The 19,534-nt window shown below is 38.8% G+C and overlaps 6 protein-coding genes and 1 long non-coding RNA gene across 10 annotated transcripts in view; 3 read left to right on the forward strand and 4 right to left on the reverse strand.

Annotated features, from left to right (window-relative positions):
• The window catches only part of LOC129742315 (40S ribosomal protein S12), a 244,334-nt gene extending 237,156 nt beyond the window's left edge, over nucleotides 1-7,178 (forward strand). The window contains exons 1-4 of one of the 2 annotated variants that reach the window (XM_055734205.1): nucleotides 5,603-5,738; nucleotides 5,953-5,972; nucleotides 6,032-6,365; nucleotides 7,026-7,178. In XM_055734205.1, the coding sequence (XP_055590180.1) occupies nucleotides 5,956-5,972; nucleotides 6,032-6,365; nucleotides 7,026-7,097 (423 nt within the window). In that variant the 5' untranslated portion in view covers nucleotides 5,603-5,738; nucleotides 5,953-5,955 and the 3' untranslated portion in view covers nucleotides 7,098-7,178. Of the gene's footprint in view, nucleotides 1-5,602; nucleotides 5,739-5,952; nucleotides 5,973-6,031; nucleotides 6,366-7,025 lie in introns of those variants that run through there. The other variant, XM_055734206.1, reaches the window with a different exon arrangement.
• LOC129742310 (caprin homolog) lies at nucleotides 98-4,407 on the reverse strand. The gene is made up of 4 exons (XM_055734193.1): nucleotides 4,042-4,407; nucleotides 3,685-3,867; nucleotides 767-2,804; nucleotides 98-705 (listed from the first exon to the last, which is right to left on the reverse strand). Exons 1-4 carry the CDS (start codon nucleotides 4,267-4,269, stop codon nucleotides 293-295), a joined length of 2,862 nt encoding a protein of 953 aa, XP_055590168.1. The 5' UTR covers nucleotides 4,270-4,407; the 3' UTR covers nucleotides 98-292.
• On the reverse strand, nucleotides 6,442-8,897 carry LOC129742311 (zinc finger MYND domain-containing protein 10 homolog). Of its 2 annotated transcripts, XM_055734195.1 has the most exons (5): nucleotides 8,610-8,897; nucleotides 7,750-8,548; nucleotides 7,517-7,692; nucleotides 7,314-7,460; nucleotides 6,442-7,251 (listed from the first exon to the last, which is right to left on the reverse strand). In XM_055734195.1, exons 1-5 carry the CDS (start codon nucleotides 8,693-8,695, stop codon nucleotides 7,194-7,196), a joined length of 1,266 nt encoding a protein of 421 aa, XP_055590170.1. In that variant the 5' UTR covers nucleotides 8,696-8,897; the 3' UTR covers nucleotides 6,442-7,193. The 2 variants fall into 2 exon arrangements, with proteins under 2 accessions (XP_055590170.1, XP_055590169.1); XM_055734194.1 differs by having other exon boundaries at nucleotides 7,517-8,548.
• Nucleotides 8,898-9,110: 213 nt separating this feature from the next.
• Nucleotides 9,111-9,842, reverse strand: LOC129742316 (protein anon-73B1). The gene is made up of 2 exons (XM_055734207.1): nucleotides 9,560-9,842; nucleotides 9,111-9,490 (listed from the first exon to the last, which is right to left on the reverse strand). The coding sequence occupies exons 1-2, from the start codon at nucleotides 9,719-9,721 to the stop codon at nucleotides 9,386-9,388; spliced, it is 267 nt and encodes an 88-aa protein (XP_055590182.1). The 5' UTR covers nucleotides 9,722-9,842; the 3' UTR covers nucleotides 9,111-9,385.
• A 1,517-nt stretch (nucleotides 9,843-11,359) lies between these two features.
• Nucleotides 11,360-12,768, forward strand: LOC129747344 (uncharacterized). The gene is made up of 3 exons (XM_055741499.1): nucleotides 11,360-11,847; nucleotides 11,906-12,327; nucleotides 12,397-12,768. The coding sequence occupies exons 1-3, from the start codon at nucleotides 11,502-11,504 to the stop codon at nucleotides 12,610-12,612; spliced, it is 984 nt and encodes a 327-aa protein (XP_055597474.1). The 5' UTR covers nucleotides 11,360-11,501; the 3' UTR covers nucleotides 12,613-12,768.
• Nucleotides 12,769-12,770: 2 nt separating this feature from the next.
• LOC129747343 (probable ATP-dependent RNA helicase DDX27) lies at nucleotides 12,771-16,174 on the reverse strand. Its single transcript, XM_055741498.1, has 5 exons — nucleotides 15,950-16,174; nucleotides 14,658-15,503; nucleotides 13,626-14,461; nucleotides 13,141-13,566; nucleotides 12,771-13,080 (listed from the first exon to the last, which is right to left on the reverse strand). The coding sequence occupies exons 1-5, from the start codon at nucleotides 16,103-16,105 to the stop codon at nucleotides 12,918-12,920; spliced, it is 2,427 nt and encodes an 808-aa protein (XP_055597473.1). The 5' UTR covers nucleotides 16,106-16,174; the 3' UTR covers nucleotides 12,771-12,917.
• On the forward strand, nucleotides 15,133-18,932 carry LOC129747345 (uncharacterized). 2 transcript variants are annotated; one of them, XR_008737487.1, is made up of 6 exons: nucleotides 15,133-16,573; nucleotides 16,645-17,009; nucleotides 17,064-17,721; nucleotides 17,790-18,109; nucleotides 18,166-18,274; nucleotides 18,594-18,932. It is a non-coding gene; the product is annotated as an uncharacterized LOC129747345 (long non-coding RNA). The 2 variants fall into 2 exon arrangements; XR_008737486.1 differs by having other exon boundaries at nucleotides 15,133-17,009; nucleotides 18,594-18,931.
• The last annotated feature ends 602 nt before the right edge of the window (nucleotides 18,933-19,534 follow it).

A 19,534-nucleotide genomic window follows, 5' to 3' on the forward strand; every position in this document is an offset into this window, starting at 1 on the left:
AAAAAGTGTTTCTTCTGGAAGAAGTATTAATACTTAGAAAACAATACGTTGGGCAATGTGATACATTTTTTTCAATAAGTTTTATATTTCATGCTAATAAGTTATTCGTTGCTAAGAACACAATCAGAATCTTTTAATCATAGTTTCGTTTCTCAATATTAAATAATGGATACAGTTTTATCTGTTGTTTTCTTCAGTTTTATAAGACTCATAAAGTGTCGTCACTGTATTCTGGAGCTTTGTTATCACTAAGGTGTAAAATAAGTTTAATTGGAGATACACTGTCGTAGTTTTACGCGTTAATTGATGATTGGCCTCTGGCATGAGGAGCAGCTCTTGAGCTTGCAAAATTTCCATTTCCAGAATGCGTACGTTGTTGTTGCGGTCTTGCCGATGGCGGACCAGTGTTCCTCGTGCTGTTTACAGGTCGTGCGTTTGATCGATAATCTGCTGATCCTCCGTGATTGGAGTTGTTATTTGATCCTACAGATCCAACACCGCTTCCCGATACGGAATAACCGCTGCGGGATGAAGCGTTGCCAATACCGTCCGATCGGTTTTTAAACATGGTATTACGTTGATGATATGGAGAATCTGTTTTGCTTCCAGAAAAGTTTGAGTTCTGGTTTTGTTGATAATATCTTTCATTGTTTTTGAAAAACGTTGGGGCTGGATTGTTCATAACATCATCATTCGAAAAACGAGCTGAAAAAAGGAAATAATTGTTGAAGGTTGAATTGTTGAAAAACGAGATAGGTTTAGTTACCATTAGAAGAATTATTTTGCTGATATTGTACGTTCGAGTTACCGCGATGATTTCGTAGTCCTCCGTGCGACATTGGCTGAATAGTTGAACTTGCATGCGTAGTTTGTTCTTGGATGAGTCCGGTCACTCCAAAACTGGAATCATTTCTGTTCGATGCCGTTGTTGAATTTTGAGGAATCGTTTCTTTCGCTTTCACCGCAGTTGTTTGATTAACAGGTCGCGATAGATTGTAATGATTTTTATCATCTTCAATACTGTTTTTAGCCAATACAGAATGGTTCGACCATTGCTCATCAGATTTATTCAAAGTATTGGTATAGCTCATTCCAGAATTCCACTCGTTCTGCGGTTTTTGTAACTGTTGTGCAGCCGGTCCAGTAGAATGAGAGTTTAAATCAGCATTCTGTTTATCACTAGTTGGATCGACTAACAGAGAAGAAATCCTTTGCGCTACGTTGGATTGGATTGAATTGTCGTTTATTCCGGAAGAATCGGAAGTAAACTGTTGCATGTTTGATTTAAATGTATTGTTAAGTACTGTTCCTAGTTGATTTTCATTGTTTTGAGATTTTTGATTAGCTGATCGTTGGTTGGTTGTTTGCTCTAATTGCTGAAGCGAATGCATCGGTAATACATTTGGCGTAACATGCGTGTTCATAATTGGTGCGCTAACCTGAGGGAATCCAGGAACTTGATCGGAATCATTGCTTTTCAATTGTGTATGCTGAGGAGCGCTGCCCCTCTGTTCACCGGAATGCAAATTTGGAGTAAAGCAATTCATAGGATTAATATTTTGGAATGACTGACCAATCTGTGCTGGTGATTGTGTACCGATTACGGTTTTCTGCTGTAAGTTTACATTCATTGGTAAAGGCAATGGATGTAGCTGATGTTGTTCAGTCGGCGGCATAGCTTGCGGTGTGCTTTCAACATTCGTGTTACCAGGGATAACATCAGGCTTATCCAGTTCAGATTCTTGCAGGAAGAAAAAGTTTCCTGTCCCTATAACCTCATGTATTGTTGGCCTCATTTTTTGTTGTTGTTGTTGTTGTTGCTGCTGCTGCTGTTGGTGCTGATGTTGTTGTTGAAGGTGTTGTTGTTGTTGTAAATGTTGTTGATGTTGCTGCTGTTGTTGTGGCTGTTGTTGCTGCTGCTGCTGTTGCTGAATGTAGTGTTGTTTGAAATAGGCATGCTCTACAGCTTGAACGGTTGTACCACTTAGCTGAGGATGAACCGTAGCAGGAATCGGTGTAATGATAGGCTGCACCACGGGAAGGTTTGTTGCATTCGGAATAATGACAGCGTTTGGCTGGATGTTGACAGCCGCTGCAGAGGGATCAACATTAAGATTCGATTGCAATTGAACTGGTTGCGTCGGGATTGGAGCAATGTTGGCATTTATGGGCTTTGGGGTTTGCATTACATTCGGTTGACCAGGGAAAGCAGGTGTTGGAACAGCAGTAGCTGCTGGTGCTTCCACAATAATCGCAGAGTCAATAATGGTTGTCACCTTTCCATCTTGTCCTAATTTTTCAGCAGCATTGTTAGTCTTTATGTCTTGCGGTGGATTTGCAATCGCAATATCATTTTCAGTTGCATCATCTACGGATTCAACGTCTATCGCATCGACAGACGCTTTCTCGTTAGATAGTTCATCAACCGTTTCTTCTACGATTACCATATCTTTTTCAAAATAACCACATGCTTGAATATTGTTGATCAAATCTCTCACATAGATGTACGTTGAACTTTCGAACGGTTTGTTTCGGCCATCGATCGTTGAACACAAATGATCAGCGGCCTGTTTCAGAGCGGCAGCAAATGCGGGTTCCGAGCTCAAGTCAGGGCGCTTTGGGACGATTTCATCATACAGTTTCTCAAGCAAAAGCATATCTTCGAAGGAAACTTGAATGGCTCCATTCAAACCTCCCAGGAAATCCTCCCTAGCGTCCGTCTTCAGAACACGTGCCAACACATCCTGAATGGCTAACACCTCGCGAACCTTGATGTTTTCTTGCTGAGCCCGAAGGAATGCACTCTGAAAGGGATATCAAGAATAGCATAAGATGATTTTTTACCAAACATATTTGTAAGAATTATGAAGAACCTTCCAATTATTTTCCCCACACAAAAAATCTTGGCTATCACGAGACTCAGATAATGATCAGAAAAGGGTAAGCCTTAATATCGGCACGTTATCCAAACATACGGGAAAATGGTGCCTAGATGTGCACTATTCTTTGGTCTTAAAGTTCACTAGTGGAAAACATTTTCTCAAAAAATATTTTTTGAAAAAAAATCAGACCATAAAGTTATTCAAAAAAAAAGTTGAGAGAAGTACTAACATCGACATTTACGCGATGCAACGTGAAGTAAAGTGACACTGAATTTGGAGTCCATTCACTGAGATTGGGGAATTCATAACCATCAATCATTTGATTTTGATTGATTTTTAATTAAAAATGACTGTTTTTATACTGCTCCATCGTTTTGATCCTTATTGGATCTTAGTGAGGGGCTGCATGTTTTTCGGAAACTAATTGAAAGTTAGCTAAGTAAAAATTAAATTATAACTTCCTTGTCAAGTCTTTCAGATTTTTCTAGTTTAAGAGTAAATAGTTCAAGATTAATTTTCACGTAAAATGAAGGTTCAGTTATAAATTATAAAATAAATCAGGTTATAATTATTATAAAATAAAAATAAAATTTTATTGCAATGTACTTTTGTATAAATAGTTGACGAACTCTGTGCCTAATATTGAAAAAAAAAGTTATTGGATAAGATTTTGAAAGTATCGTTCTCAAACTGAAATTTATAATCCGAAACCAAAATTTGTACAGCCTTCACGAAAGCAATTTTTTTTTTTGTTCCTGTAAAAAAAAATTAAAGGCCAAAAAACCCATTGTTTTCAACTTACGCGTTTAGCTTCTTTTTTCGCCTCCTTATTTGCGGCAGTCACTATTGATTGAAATTGTTTGCAGAAGTCCCGGGTCAGCTCCAGGGAGGCTATGCACTCGTCATACTTGGAAACTGCCGTTTTCTGGTCCGGCGTAAGCCTTTTTCCCGATTTTTCAATTACTCGGTACGATTCTAGTTTGTTCTGAAATAAGCAAAATGAGAAACGGGATCAATTTTGTGTGTCTTGCTCTCATTCGCAACCATCATGGCGTCGCTTGGTTTTACGGTTCGAAAGTGTCAACTTTTAATTGTCGTCTCTGATTTTACATTATTTGTCCGTGTCTTCTAGCTCAGACAAAAATTTCCGGAACATTACCTTCCGTTTTTCCAAATTCCGTATCTTATGCTCGATTATTAGTACAATCTGTTGTAATGGATTTGCCGGTGCTTCCTTGGCGTTGCCATTATTAGCTATGTTGCTATTCACAAGTTGAGCATTCAAATTTTCCTTTGCAGAATTTAAACCCTCACTTCCTACGCCATCCGTAGTGATCGATTCAGATGTAACATTTTTACTAATTTCTAAATCTTTTACGCTTGGCATTTTTTCTAAAGTTAGTGTTCTTGTAATCTGAATAAACCAGATTCAAAGTTGCAGTATATCAATGAAAAGTTTCACTTTTTTAGTAAAATGTTTTTCGGAATAACACGATTGGCTTCTGCTCGGTATGAAAGACAAAGAAAATTTGCTGAGGATCTGCATGCTCGAATTCGAATAACCAATTATTGTTTAAAAGTAATCGTTTTCGTCAACTGTGAAGAATTCAAGGAGTGGAAATAAAAAAACGATTTGCAATTGTTTTCTGACAAATTTGAGTTTCTTTAAAATAAAAAAAAATGTTTTCAAGCTTTTCTGTTCGACATAGGCCTTCAAATCAGGATAATTTGGCCATAAATGCGTTCTGCAGAACGTTATTTCGAAAGTTTTTTTTATTTCTTACACAAAATCCATAAAAAGGTTATTTTCAACAATAAATGGTTTATTGAAAATGAGCGTGAAAAACTTTGATGGCCCATGAAGCATAAACAGCTAAAACGCCATCTTTTCGAAATTCATCATCGAGGGACCCCTTCGAATATTTTAGTTTTCGTCTTCTACACTGAAAAAAACTATTAAATTAATTATATCGATGTTCGAAACACTACCGTTTCGTAAAAACAATTTTGTGAAACCTGTGAAACCGATTTTTTTCATCTGACACACGAACAAGGCTAGCGAAAAAATGTTTCTAGGCACCTTAAAATCTGAGGACTTTTTTTTCTTTCCGGTTCAACTTATAAAAGTGCTTCAATTTGCACAAAGGATTTTTTACATATTTCCTTTAGTTGAAACCGGCTCTTACCTTTAGGTTTTAAAGAGCCCAAATCGGTTTTGTTTGTTTGCATAACGAAACACTTTGTGAGAGATAAATGAATAAGCCATAATGTTGCTTAAAATCCCTTAAGAAAAAGAAATACAGAAGAGCGAAAGGGAAATATTAAAATAAAAAAAAAGCATTATGGACGAAGCTCTACAGCTTTTAGAAAAAGATTTAAATTTCGAATCTAACACCTCTCATACCAGAACTGGAACGCCGGAATGCATCAAAACAATCGTGGAGGCAAATCATTTTGTTTTGCCTCCATTTCGGGTTAGGATTGAAAGCACCTCTCCGTCAACTTGCAGATTAATGTTAATTGAAATCTTTTTTAATGTTTTGCCCGGTCCCGCAAAGGAATGTAACTTTTAAATTTAAGAATACCATTAATTAAAAAAAATCATTCGTGTTTAGCAAAATGCCCTCCGAACAGCTCCGAACGCCCTGAACTCGTTCTTTTTTTTTGCTTCTCGATTTAGCTCAGTGCAAGTTTGACTTGAGTAAAAATCCTCTTGACAAATTTTCTTTTTTCGAATAACACAAACGTCAAAAAAACGTCAACTTCCGGTTGAACGTCGAATTATTTTTTCGATCTTTTTCCGTAATTCTTCCCCAGCGGTTGAACGCATTTTAAAGAGTTTCCTCAAAATCTTCTGTAAGTTGATGATTACAATGGTTTTTATGTGTTTATTTAGAATCTGCGTAAAGTAGTGGTTGCAACCGATGTTTGGATTTTAAAATTTGACCGCTAATACTCCCAGGAAATTATTTTGTGGACATTAATTTCCTGCGGAGGAAATATTGTTTTGTATCCGCTGCCATATTCTGTGTACTAACTAAAAATTCTTTTTATGTTTCCTCTATTGCAGAAAATGTCGGACGTTGAAGTGTAAGTATCATTTAAGTGTAACGCCAAGAGCCACCAGTTAATAATGGAATCGTTTACAGCGAAGCCCCAGTTGCGCCCGTCGATGGCACCATGGACGTCAACACCGCCCTGCAGGAAGTGCTGAAACGGTCCCTGATCGTCGATGGACTGGTGCACGGTATCCATGAAGCCTGCAAAATTTTAGACAAGCGTCAAGCTGTCCTGTGCATCCTGGCCGAAAGCTGCGATGAGCCTCAGTACAAGAAACTGATCACGGCTCTGTGCAACGAACACCAGATCCCGCTGATCCGGGTGGATTCCAACAAGAAGCTCGGCGAATGGTCCGGCTTGTGCAAGATCGACAAAGAAGGCAAACCACGCAAGATCAGCGGCGCTTCCTGTGTCGTGCTGAAGGTAGGTGGAATGGCTTAGGATTATGATATCGATAGTTATTATCAGTAGATATTTTTATTTTATTAATTTAGCTTTTTTGTGGTGTTGTGTATAGCAATAATCACATTAAAAAACTATTCCACGCTAGGACACAGCTGGTCTCGAGAAGGTTTCAATGGTTCCCATTTTATCCGGGAGACACTGAGACTGTCTCATGTTACCAACAACAAATTTCGTCTCAAAACAAAAATCGCTTAAGTTTTCTAATCATAAAGGAGAGCGATTTTATTTTATCAATTGAATCGAAAGTTGCCTGAACTTAGAATGATTGATAATATTTAAAGAAACAAAATTGGAAAATCATTACATTACAATTCATTGACAATTGGACGGTAGACATATCTTATAGGTTGCATGGATGTTTTAGGGCGGGTTCGTAAATTGATTCTTTCTATCCCAATGATTTTTAATCGATGCTGGTGTTCGTAAATTAATAACGAACTGGATGCAATGAGTTTTGGAAGCTGATTTGACATCTACAAAAAAATCGATGGACTGATCATCACCCAAAAAGATCAATTTACGAACGCGCCGTAACGGATCGACTTTTATAGTTTGCATGAAGTTTTAGTTCTAGACTAGACCGGTCAGATGGTTCCGTAAATCGTTTGTTGTTTACAGGCTTACGGTGAGGAAACCCCAGCCCATGACGTCATCAGGGAACACATGAAACAGCTGCGACAGTCGAGTTAAAAAGCCAACGTTTAACACAACGCATAATGTGTGGTGAGGTGAATCCGAAAATATGAATACAAGTGGTGGATAAATTCTTTAGTTGCGATTTCGTTTTTACTTGATCTGATGACACTGTTCCTTGTGCTGTGGCCAGTCCGACACTTGACACTCGCTGGAAAACGATTAGGGATTATCGGATAGAAGAGAATAGTTGATTTGGTTGATTGAACTTACCGCGAACAGTATCGTACTTTGAGACATTTGGAACATTTTTTCGTTGCAATAGCTTTACATTTCTGACACATCTCATCGAAGTTTGTTGGCGGAACAAAACTGTTATCGAACTCTTCGAGGACCTCGGTGTTGTAAATATCATTCAACCTTAAATTTGAAAAAAAATATTACTCAGTTTTTCAGCTAGTTCAACTGACATTTACCGTTTAGCCTTTTCGAAGATTTGTTCTTGTGTCAAAGTGACAAAAATGGTTTTATGGTTTTGCACAATCCGACTTATTCCGTACTGTTTGGCATTATTTATTAAATTTGTTTTCAATTCTGGGATTTCTTCGAGAAATAAACCCGTTCCTCTTTTTGAGTCGGAAACATTCTGCATCTGCATTGAACAAAGGTATTGCTTAAGGTGTACCAAAATCGGAAGCTGATCGAGAACCTGTTCGTTCAGCAAAGCGATGCATTTCGAAATTTCTCGCTTCCTGTATTCACTGAATTCGTAATGTTGCATCGTCTCCGAACTGAGTAGAAGATTATAGAGGCAGATCCAAGTTTGCGCTTCCGATGGAGCTAATTTAAAAATTTCATCACCGCAATGGGGAATCCAGCGATCGTTTACGAACTTTTCGGTACCTTTGTTGTTTCTGAGCCAGGGTTTCAAATGAAGCATTTCGACGGCTAGACAAGGTAGATCATGTACTTTGGTTATTCGGGTCGATGCACTCAGAGGAAGAGTTTGCAAATTTTGCGTAAGATAACTAAAAATACTCAGACATTTTAGTCCTATCTTGAAACCAATGTCCTCCCTCATTCTTTGTAGCTCTTCTTTAGTCGTTTCAGTGTCAAGATTTTCCGATTTCTCACAGGATCGCCTTTCATTTACTAATCCTATCAACTGCCCGATGGCAAGCGCACAGTAATCGATCAAGTCCAGCAAACAATCTCCGAGCATCTCGAAGCTAGCTTTGTGATATAAAATCAGCTCTAACAATGCAAGGTTGTTCAATTCGTAGTAAAACACGCTGTAGATCATAAACGAGGCACTCAACTCAGGTTCTTCTAAAAGTTTGATCAGGATTTTACTTTTCCAAACAGAAACGCAATGGATCTCGTGAACCAGAATGGTTAATTTCCCTTCAACGAGGATACGTTCTTTAATAATTTCCTCATGTTTGCCGTTTGCTTCAAAATAGGCTTGCTGTGCCAGCTTGACCACTGTTTGGTTCTGTTGAAGCCAGCTGTTGAAAAGGAGGAAAACTACGTTTACTTTCACAATAACGTGACTTGGAATCAACTTACCCATCGCTTCCGATGTCCACAACCTGAAATGGTCTCAAACTTTCCACAAAACAGTCCAATTCTTCGGGGAAAATGCTGCCAGCCATTATTAACGATTTCCGGAATTTTCAAGAACGTCGCATTAACAAAATTCAACAACGGAGGACTCTCCATGACAACGACCATGTATTTTCCAAGTTAAATCGATGAAGTCATCGCGGCTGATAGAAATGTATCCGTTTCAATTTGAACTTAGTAGGCGATATCAGATAGGATTAACCCGTTTTACCCATATCTTTAATCCTTCTATATTCCATACAGTAAGAACAATGGGCTAAATTAAATGTAGGTAATTCTAAGTGATAAGGTATTTATCATTCTTAAGTAAAAAAAACATGATTTTTTTTCTTAATTTAAGTTATTTGTTATATTTTTAAATGCAGCTTTCTTTGTTTTAAAATTGTACATGTAACATAAGTTTGTCATGAAAAAAATCTCATGGAATGTTTTTTTTTTGCTTAGTATCAGACCTAACTAGTTAGGTGAAATAAACATTCATAAATGTTTTTGAATTGTCGTTTTTATGAAACTTAAAATTATAAAAGATAGTGAGTAGTGAGATACAAATGTCTGTGGTTGTGAAGTTTTCGAAAAAAAAAACTTTGGCAAAAAATACTTGAACAGAAGCAAGATTTTTTTCGCAACACAATTTAGCAGAATGAGAGTATCCTTAAACCACCTTAAACAATTACTTTTTCAATAGGTCATTATTTCTGCATAGATTCACCAAAATCCCCTTAGCGACGCTTCTTTTTGTCCTGCTTTCGACTACGATAATACGGACGTCTGGGTGTATTCTGAGGTGAAGAATGCTCGGAACTTGAATCCTCACTATCGTTGACCTGAAATCATAAAAAAGCGACCCATCAAACAATTGAATGAAATTTGTTAAACAATCCACTAGCATTTACCTTTGAGCTGTGCAAACTGTCCAGCAGACTTCCGGTGGAATCGGGTATGACGACGCAGGCCGCCAGACATACCATCTGAAAAAGGGCTCCCGCGTACAACCCGTAGCGTATCAGCATCCCGAAGAAGTCCTCCTCGGCTATGCTGACCAAAGTGGCAGTCATTGTTGGCTGCAAATAATCACGAAACTCCAATCCAAATTATCACTCACAGTCGCCGTTCTGTTTGCTGTTTATCGATTTTCTCGATTTGCAGTCGACGTCCCGCACAGAAAGAAATGTATACCGTTCATGCGTGGGAGGCGTTCTGCGTCATCGCTAAACAGTCGTATAAGGCTTTGGGTATTTTGGATGCTCACCCACATATTGGTTTAAATTTAAATTTAGATAAAAAATGTATTTTATTTGCAGATTTCGAATGGTAAATAAACTGAATAAACCAATAGGGTAAACATTTTCAATTGATTCATCAAATCCGTGATAGAAGAACTAATGTCTTCGAACACTTCTTAGACGTTGCTCATGACATACCATTGCATCGCCCTTTGCCCTTATATTTATATCCAACAATCTCACAAACTCAGCTTTCGGATATATCAGATTATCGCATTACACGGGCAAATTTTTTAATGATGCTTGCTCTTCTTATTGCTATTCTCAAGTTTTGTCGCCTGCAATCTGAGTGTTCGCTGTTCGGGAAACTTGTCAGTCTCAAAGTCTCCCAAACGATATGGGAGAACTGCTGCTCTATCCAGCATACCATTTGGCGTTGAAGATGTGCTTTACCATTCACTTTAGCTATGTTTCTTAAAGTTAAAATTCATAATGTGGTTTTAGATTGAATACCTTGATCGTACCCCCGTTATGCAAGTTAAGCTTTACAGTGATAAAAAATGCCTCAAAACTTCAATCAAAGTTGCAAGTTCAAATTGAATTTTGTCAAATACTTACCGCAATATTCATGGAAATAATTCGCATAAGGAACTTTACATAGCTTGATGTGTGTTACATGGCTGAATCGTTAATCGAATTCTATACGTTGCCTATTCACAGGCGTTTAACGTGGATCTATGGAAACTGATTGAATAGTATAACTTATGGCGTTCTGGCCATCATAAATAGAGGTTACATCTGTGGTTACATGCCGATCAACAACATTTTAATGGCGTGTTCGTAAATTGATTTTTTCTATCGAAGTTATTCTTTTTATCGATGCATTGGAAGCATTGGAAGGTGATTTGACATCTACCAAACAAATCGATGCATCACCCAAAAAATCAGTTTACGCAGTACCGTATTTGTTTTCTCCCCTCGTTCAAAAACAAACACAAATCGCCCCTAGTGTTTTACCTCAATGACTCACATGCTCTCTTGCAACACTGACAAAATTTTCGGGACACTACCGGCCGATGGCAGTGCGACACCAGGTTAAAACCAGTGCAACACTGTCCGAGTAAATAAACCAGATGATAGCACTTACGGCGTGTACGTAAATTGATTTTTTCTATCGAAGTGATTTTTTTTATCGATGCTGGCGTTCGTAAATTCCAAAAAACGTATATGCAAAAGCACATGGAAAGTGATTTGACATCTACCAAACAAATCAATCGACTGATGCATCACTCAAAAAAATCAATTTACGAACGCGCCGTTAGAAGTGCATTAGTGCAACACTCGGAATAAACAAATACGATATATGTTTGAATGCATTCCTTTTTTAGTTTGCTTCTAACAAAGGATTAATAATAATTCAACAAAATTAGTGATCTTTAGGATGTCAGATGGGACATCTATGCAACTACTCGTCATATAACGCGTAAAATGTCAAGTAATTTCGCCAAACAGTGCATCATAATGGCATCATAATAAACTCTAATCTATATATGTAGCAGCATAAATAAAAATTTTCTTAATGAACAGTTAGAAAAAGTGAAACACCTTCAAAATGGCAAGACTAAGCAATGTAAGGGTGAAACATTGTGACCAAATTTTGCTTCACAAATTGCACCTGCTAAATAATGCGGTTTCGCAAGTGGGGGTCAGTGAGCGGGAAATGGAAGAAGCGTTCAAATCGTCCATCGGCTATCGTCCCAGTCGCCTATCCTGGTCCCGGTGGAACGATGGAACGCTATCGATACTGTACAGTGTTATATTTGTGGTGGCCCTTTTTCTCCTGACTCCGTTTTTGGCCTCGTTCATGGAAGTCATCCTGGGAACCAGGTGCATCGTGCCGAACAACTATCTCGTTTGGGAAGCTACCAGACCCCTGTCCGATTGCGATTATTGCAGAGGTGAGAACAATCGATCATGTTCAAAGGCAAAACCTAATAAACCTTATTCCTTTCTCAGGGATTCGTGGACCCATCATTTTATCAAATCTCTCCCGTGACGAATTCAAACCATATGCATACTCATCCAGGCCAATCATCATCAAAAATGCAATCTCACATTGGCCCGCCACCAAACTTTTGAATTTTACTTTCCTCAAAGACTTGTACTACAAGCATCCTTCGGCGTTGGAGAGTTTCCACGAAGACTGCCAATTTCTGCACTTTAAATCTAACTTTCAAACACTGAAAGATGTATTCCGAATGACGGAAGATTTTCGCATCGGTCGCAAACCGTGGTACGTGGGCTGGAGCAATTGTAACCCGCTGATACTCGCGGAGATGCGAAAGCTTTACCCAAAGCCACACTTCCTACCGGAAGACTCCGAAATGCCGAACACCGACTTCGTTTTTCTCGGTTACGAGCAGGGAGCCGTTATGCATGTAAGAAAGTATAAAATGTTTAAAGATTGTATTGTTTTTAAATATATTTTCTCTCTTTTTTTTTATAAGATTGACTACATCCCACGGCTTATGTGGCAGGCCCAGCTGCGGGGTAATAAGAGTTGGATATTGGCTCCAACACCAGAGTGCGACAACGAGTGCCGAAGTTTCAGCTTCTACGTCGAACCTGGCGATGCACTCTTGGTGGACACCCGTTTGTGGTATCATGGCACATTCATCTCCAAGGGTGAATTTTCCCTCACCATCCAATCAGAGTATGGATGAAAAATTGCCGCGAGTAGCCGATAAACGATATTCAACAGTGTGTGTGTGCGTTAATGTAAATATTTGATAAACCCGCAAGCAAATTCTGTGCAGATGTGCCATAAGTGTATATTTTTAAACCGTTGAAGAAGGAAATATATACAATTTGAACCAAAAAATACAATGTTTCAAAAATAACATATTTTTATTACATATATGCTTTGCTTTGCCAGTTCGAGAAATAAGTTTCTCTCATGACTTATATAATAATTTTCAAAAGAAAGATACTTTATTCATAAAATTTATTTACTGATAACCAACATGAATTATTTTCGCCCTTTCTTGGATTGCCTTGCGCCTCCGAACGATTTACCCGAATTGTGTTTGTTAAGACCTTTTTTGTTCCTAAACTTTTCCGAGCTGACTTTCATCCCGGCAACCTTCGCTTTGTCAATCTTGTTCATTTTTTGTTTCTTGGTGGCATCGTACCTGCGATAATAATCCAAATTAAGAATGCATGTTAAACAATGAATTAAGACATTGGCTTACCTCAGCCTTTTAACACCCTTCTTGCTCACATCCATCAAATCCCGTTCGAAACGAGAAGAACGTTTCTTCTTCTTGCTGGCGGTTGCATTGCTCTTTTCGGAATGATTTTCTTCCCCGGTAGCGGTGATTCGATTAGGACGTTGCTTGATTTTGGACAGCTTGGCTTGCACTAAAGATACTTTTGTTATCTCCTGCAAGGCTCGCTCTTTAGCCATCTGACTGGGTGTCTTTTTTGGCTCCGGAGCCTTCTTCACCTGTTTGGCTTTCTTCTCTTGCTGATACTTGATGGGATCAAAATCATCATCGCTATCGTCCCCACGCCTTCGTTTCTTCTTTTTCTTTTTGGCCTCCCCATCTTCTCCCTTATTCAACGCAAGGCGTTCCTTTTCCTCCATTCGCTGACGATGGCTTTGGAACCACTCTCGACTAAAACGGGAAAAGTTGATTAATGTTAAGGTGAAATAAGAAATATTATTTTAACATACTTCGGTCCAGCTGCTTCACCCTTTAGCTTTTTCTCGGTTCGGTTAAGTTGCATTTCCGTTTGCAACAGCAGTTTTTCCGCTCTTTCTTCCTGCAGGACCTTTTCGATTTCCTCTTCCAGAGCCTGAACTTTTTTACGATACTTTTCAATTATCTCTGTGGGTATGATTCTGTTTTTGACGGGGTTGACCGCATTTTTAATTATGTCTTTCACAATCTTTCGTTCCAATTCTCCGGCCAAAGAAACCGAAACACCGGCCTTGCCAGCTCGAGCTGTTCGACCAACCCGATGGATGTAATGTTCAGTGGTGATGGGCATAACGAAATTTATTACAGTTTTTACTCCACTGATGTCCAAACCTCGAGCAGCAACATCGGTAGCCACGAGAACATCAATCAGCTCGTCTTTAAACTGTTTCAAAGATTCCAAACGCTGCGCTTGGGTGAGATCGCCGTGTAATTCACCGGCTTTTACTCCCAACAATCCGAGCAAAATCCTAAGCCGATGGGCTGTTTTCTTAGTCTGCACAAAAACCATACAGTGGTCGTGGAAAGTTCGGCAAATCAATGCCGCCAGGATCGGTTCTCTGTCGGCTTCGCGTCCTTCTCGAATACGAATAAATTCCTGGCGCAGGTTGAACGCAACCGTTTGATTGTTATTGACAAACACCTTGACAGGTTTCGTCAGTGAAACGGCAGCCAAATCTTTCACCTGTTCTGTCATTGTGGCCGAAAAGAGCATCGTTTGCCGCGTTTTACTACAGCTTTGGATAATTTCCTTCATTTGCTCGGCAAAATATTCATCTAACATTCGATCGGCTTCGTCCAGGATAAGAACCTTAAAAGTAAAGTGTTTTTAAGTATACTTTATGGAGACGCTAAGAATTTTCAATTTAATTTTAAACTAATCAGAACAAAGATTGCTCGGCAATCGTACAATACGTATCATCTTAAAGATGCAAAAGCTCAGAGCGCAAGGAAATTTTCATCATCTTGACAATTCGACTCATGACAACTCATGACTAGTGACTCACCTCAATTGAGTCCAGTGAAAAGCTCGGAGTGTTTTTGATGTGGTCGATCAAACGACCGGGCGTTGCGATAACTATATCGGGATTGGTTCGCAGAACTGCTTCCTGTGCCTTCACATCTAAACCACCGATAGCGATACCCACATCGATGCTTGTGAACTGTGTAAGCTGTTTCGTCACTTGATAAACTTGAGCGCCCAGTTCTCTCGTTGGGACCAACACCAGAACACGGGTTACTGCTTGCGATGCAGCAGGTTTGTACAACAATCGTTCCAGTGTTGGCAACATATAGGCAGCAGTCTTTCCGGTACCTGTTGCAGCACACCCACAGATATCCCGACCAAGTAAAGCAATGGGTATGGTGGCTGCCTGAATCGGTGTGGGATAAATGTAGCCCAAAACCCCAATTGATTTCATCAGCGGACGAGAAAGGTTCATTTGATAGAAGGAAGATATTTCTTCATTTTTTGCTGCTTCTTCAAAATAATCTTCCTGCTCTTCGTCTTCGATGTCCACTTTTCCTTCGTCCTTATCAATTTCGGGTTTCCTTCCTTTCTTTATCTTCGTTCGCATCACATCGTGCTGTAACTCGTCGTCAGATAGATCAACTTCATTGTTGTAAGAGTTAGGATCTAGATCATCAGTGCTGTTCAAAGCTTCCTGATTCTTTTTCGATCGCCCTTTAACCACGTTGGCAATTTTGTCGTCCACCTTGCCCCGATTTTTCTTCTTCACAAACTTCATCAAATCGTCCCAAGTGTCGTGATTGTACTCCGTAACGGACGAAACAAATTTGAAGTTGTTGTCAAAATCTCCTTTTTTCTGGTTCTTCAGCTTGGTTGGTTGATACTGAAAGGTGTAGAATGGTAGTATGAATTTCAAATAAATTTTAAATCTAACGAATTTAACAATTTTATCATATTAAATATTATCAAAAAAATAATCGACTACTGGGCATGGCTTTATGGAACGATAGGTCCGAGCCAATATATACAGAGAAAAAAAAAGACTACTGGGCAAACAGAATGTTATGATCTCCGACTCGATCCGGCGAAGAAAAGCTTATAGAACATTGTGATAGGTTCACATTCGACTATTGCCTGGTAGTTTAATGTTAATTGTTAGAAGTCCTTAATTTTTTTCCTTGGCCGTTTTTGAATTTTTACTACTGTGATTAAGAAGTCATTTTTATAACACCACCTTCTCTTTAAACAAATTATAAAAATCATTCGGTGTTTATCCCCCTTTATCCCTCTTTAGGCATAGGTACAAGAAATGGATCAGTTTCAACTCACCTCGACTTCGACGTCGGAATCCTCCGAAAAGTCCTGTACTTCATCGGTTTCGTTGATGGTTTTTATTAAATCCAGACTATTTTGCTCCTTGCCGGGCACCGGGTCTACGGTTTTAGCATCCACGGACGCTTTCATTTTGGGATTTTTAAATCGCATCCTCGCTTGCTGCTTGCCGAGCACGTGTGTTTACAAAATTTTTGAAACCGCAACTGGCGGCGAGATGGACCGAATTTTGACTGACAGATACCCTGTCAGGAAGGTTTGCTCAATCGGGCCGATTGCAAAACAGAGATGGCGGCACTCGAATTCTAGCGGTTAGAATTCGGTACATTTTCGGCTCGATTTCCATCCGTCTGCTCGATTGCTCGAAATCTAAACGGTATGTTTATTTTTTGCAAAGCGCATCGGCTGTACGAAAACGAACCAACGAGAAAACTGTCGTGTCGGTCTGGTTTCGTCGCAATGCGAATCATTATAATACTGAAAATAAATGGAAAATTACAGTTTTCTTTATCAGTTTTTGTTATATTATTGTTTGCTGAGGGCGGAAAGTCTATCAGCTGGTATCAACGGGTCACTTTATTAAGTTTATAGGTCGTAAGCCGAAATTGAATATTCGAATGGGTAAGTCGAAGCCGCCATTTGCGGAAAGTCACAGAAAAATCCCCTGCTAAATTTTCTTATTTTTATTTTAGACAGCGGAAATGCTCTCTTGCTTGGAAGCATGGAACTGTTCCAAGCGGCAGGAAATCAGTACCGCACCCAAATTATATTGCCGAGTAGAACGATACTTTCATTTTTTTAACTACAAATTTTGTTAATACAAAGATCGCACTCTTCTGGAACAATTCCAGCGGATCAATTGTCTGGACTCAAGTTAAACTACATGACGGTGGTTCTGTTTGCCTGCAACCTCTGACCTGAATTCGGATAATATGAGCGTATTGTTTCGGCGCGGTGAAGCCAACAATCAGCTGGAGAACTACGAGCTGGCCATCGACGATTTGCACCGGGCTCAAGACCAGATGTTATGTCGGACAATCAGCATTAGGATTCGTAAGTAAGAAGGTGGCCAGATGGTATTTTTTATCAAATAATTAACGAAAATTTTAAGATTTTGCAGAACAAGGAAAAGAGCGAATCGAAGGAAAACGCAGCGATTGCCAAACGCGATTCTGAGTCAGAATAATCGGCTAAAGTTTCACTGTTTGATTTCCTGGTAGATATCCTGCCATGATATATAAATATGAAGATATATGATCTCGGAGAAAAAAGACGACTGTTGTTCCTATTATTCCAGCTAGTTGAATGAATCATCTAAGTGTAGTTGATTATTTTGCATTTAACTATAAATATAAAATATTCAACTACAAACTGCTAATTGGCTTTAGGCAACCAATCGTAAATATAATAGATTCAACTGAAGATGGTTCAATCAAAAATCTGATAGATTTTACTACAATTGTATGATTGATTTTAGGCATTCAACTATAAATTTGTGATTGAACTTCTGCATTAAAGTATAGATATGATAGATTCCACTGCAAGGATCTAATTGATTTTACTTTAAATATAACATATTACACTACAATTGTATGATTGATTTCGGGTACACAAGTATAAATGTGATACATTTAACAATATTTTATGATAAATTGTGATAATACTTTTTTTAATTAGAAACATTTTTCTTAACGATGAGCATTCTTCCATGAGCGTGTAGTGGGTGCTGACGGTGTACAGGAAAAAAAACAACCAGAAAACGATGGCGGGTAAATTGATATAATCTGCTTTTTAAAACCTGATAACCTATCTATTTTTCCATCCTTCTAACATATAGGTCCCTGGCAGATGTGTTCGCAATCATTGGACGTGCTAGCAACAGCAGGCTACATCGAATTCTCCGTTTCTCAGTACCGGGAACCGGCGAAGATAACTACAAAAAATATCGATGCACTGACTGCTGGCCAAACTGAAGAAATTCCGGCAAGATTCGACCCATCCCAACCCAGTTAATAATGATCCCGAATGCTGATCCAGCTGGAGAACCAGTGAACCAACACCTCAACTCATTCCAAAATATGTTACTTGGCCGGATGAGAACGAAATGCCATATCTCACCCGGAAATGAAGAAGGCTTTCGTTCCCGCTTACCATCAGGTTTGTATAAGGTTTGATTTATTCACAAATTTTCTAATCATTGTTAAAACTTACAGGCATTTCAATATTTTCACAAGATTTCCGGGAGGAAGCGAAATGCGGATGGTAAAACAGAGGAAGTTTTGGATGTTCCCTCACCCAAAAAGGCTGAAGTAAATGCGACAGGTAACATTTACATATGCCACTAATTCAAAGAGTTCGAGTAAATCTTGACATCTATACCCGTATTGTAAACTGGCAATATTTTTATTTTTCCCTAAACAAATGATTAACATTTGGAAATTGGAACGAATTTTAATGAACTAAATTTAAACCACTGTTAGTTAGTGGTTTAACATTTTTTGTTGATTTTTATTAACAGGAATTTGTAAAACCAGCGTTTTTTTCTCAACACTGCGTTTGTAATGTTTTTTATTATTTGAAATATTCAATTCATGAAGCAATTTTTTATTTGTGGTTTAATGCTTTTAATATCATTTTTCAGGTTTAAAGTTGTTTCTTGGCCTACTGCCCACCGCCAAATAGAACAACAAGAAAGTCAATGGCTGAAATGATCAGGTACCTAAAGATATTCCGGTCGCAAGATGTCATGCTTATCAGACAACACATTTCTGATTTGGGACAAACACCGCAGCCTCGACAATCCGGCGGTATAGTCACACACCACGACGATATAGTCACCCGATTGAAAAACGTCCAACTGATAGAACTGGGCAAGTATCGCATCAAACCTGGGCATCAATAGAATTCCTACCTAAAAAGCTAGGTTTTGTGAAATGAGAAAAAAAAACAAAACAACAATGTATCATTGAATTCAAAATTAAAATTTGTCAATAAATGTTCACAAAGCAATGGTTTTCTTTTTTGTTTAATTCATTCGAAACCTTGAAAAAACAACAACAAAACTTTTGGCAATCGGCCCAGAAATGGTCCGAAAATTCGTCCGGTTTCGGCCCGAAATCGGTCCTTTTATCCGTATGGACGCATTGGCAATCGGCCCAGAAACGGTTCGAAAAATCGTTCAGTATCGGTCCGAAATCGGTCCCTTTTTTCGGATGGACACTATGGCAATCGGCCCAGAAACGATTCGAAAACTGTTTGGATTCGGTTGGAAAACGGTCCGTTTGTTTTGACATTTGATCTGCTCGAACTGGTTGAAACAACTTATCGTCGTCCGAAAAAGTGTTTCATTTTCGCGCGATTTTCTACTAAACTCGGCCCGATTTCTTATACGATTTCGGGCCGATCGAGCAGATGTACGGACAAAAATCGGGCCGATTTCGGGCGATTTTTCCTGTCTGGGTAGATGCGGGCGGCCGCAAAACCCTCACAGAATAATGAGAAGAAACTCAAACTTGGGTTTACATTTTACCTAGTTAATTTCGCATGGATGCATACCCGAGTAAAACGTTAGAAATTTTCTAC

Source organism: Uranotaenia lowii, chromosome 2 (genome assembly GCF_029784155.1).
Source record: "Uranotaenia lowii strain MFRU-FL chromosome 2, ASM2978415v1, whole genome shotgun sequence".
NCBI lineage: Eukaryota > Metazoa > Arthropoda > Insecta > Diptera > Culicidae > Uranotaenia > Uranotaenia lowii.